The sequence below is a fragment of the Fulmarus glacialis genome, unplaced genomic scaffold (assembly GCF_000690835.1).
Source record: "Fulmarus glacialis isolate BGI_N327 unplaced genomic scaffold, ASM69083v1 scaffold14260, whole genome shotgun sequence".
In the NCBI taxonomy this organism is placed as follows: domain Eukaryota; kingdom Metazoa; phylum Chordata; class Aves; order Procellariiformes; family Procellariidae; genus Fulmarus; species Fulmarus glacialis.
The window spans coordinates 6,124-6,613 of record NW_009185899.1 but is presented as its reverse complement, the minus strand read 5'-3'; the positions used below and the strand labels follow the sequence as shown (position 1 = coordinate 6,613).

Sequence of the window (490 nt, the reverse complement as noted above, 5' to 3'; positions counted from 1 at the left end):
GGGCCCCCGCCACGTTCATCGATAAGTACAAGAAAACCAGTAACGCATCCAGGCCGAATTTCCTGGCTCCGCTACCCAACGAGATGGCCCAGCTCCGGCTCGGTGACACCACGGCCGACAGCAGCGCCGGCGAGGAAGTGACGGGACCGTGCCGTCCTCTGCCGGAGGCTCCTCCTAATGGTACGGACTGTGGTGGGAAGTGGGCCAAAGACTGGAAGGGGAAGGAGCCTCCCGAGAGTGGGGACCTAGCCTTTGCCGGTGGCTACGAGGAGATCTCGGACCGTGACACAGAGGAGAAGCCCAGCCTGCCACCCAGGAAGGAGTCCATCATTAAATCGGAAGGCGAGTTACTGGAGAGGCAGAGGCCTCCCCCCAAGCCCCCAGGCATGATTTTGCCCATGATCCCACCCAAGCAGTCGGTGGCCCCGAAGGACAGCAAGAAGCCTGAGCTGAAACCAGATAAGGGCAAACTCTTCCAGCTGAAAAACGA

General features: G+C 60.6%; 1 protein-coding gene across 1 annotated transcript in view; it reads left to right on the top strand.

Annotated features, from left to right (window-relative positions):
- Window positions 1–490, top strand: part of SH3PXD2B (SH3 and PX domains 2B) — a gene marked incomplete at both ends in the record, with an annotated part of 66,980 nt that overhangs the window by 62,595 nt on the left and 3,895 nt on the right. The window contains one exon of the mRNA XM_009583540.1: window positions 1–487. This exon is cut by the window's left edge and continues 79 nt beyond it. Coding sequence (XP_009581835.1) covers window positions 1–487 — 487 coding nt within the window. The remainder of the gene's footprint in view (window positions 488–490) is intronic.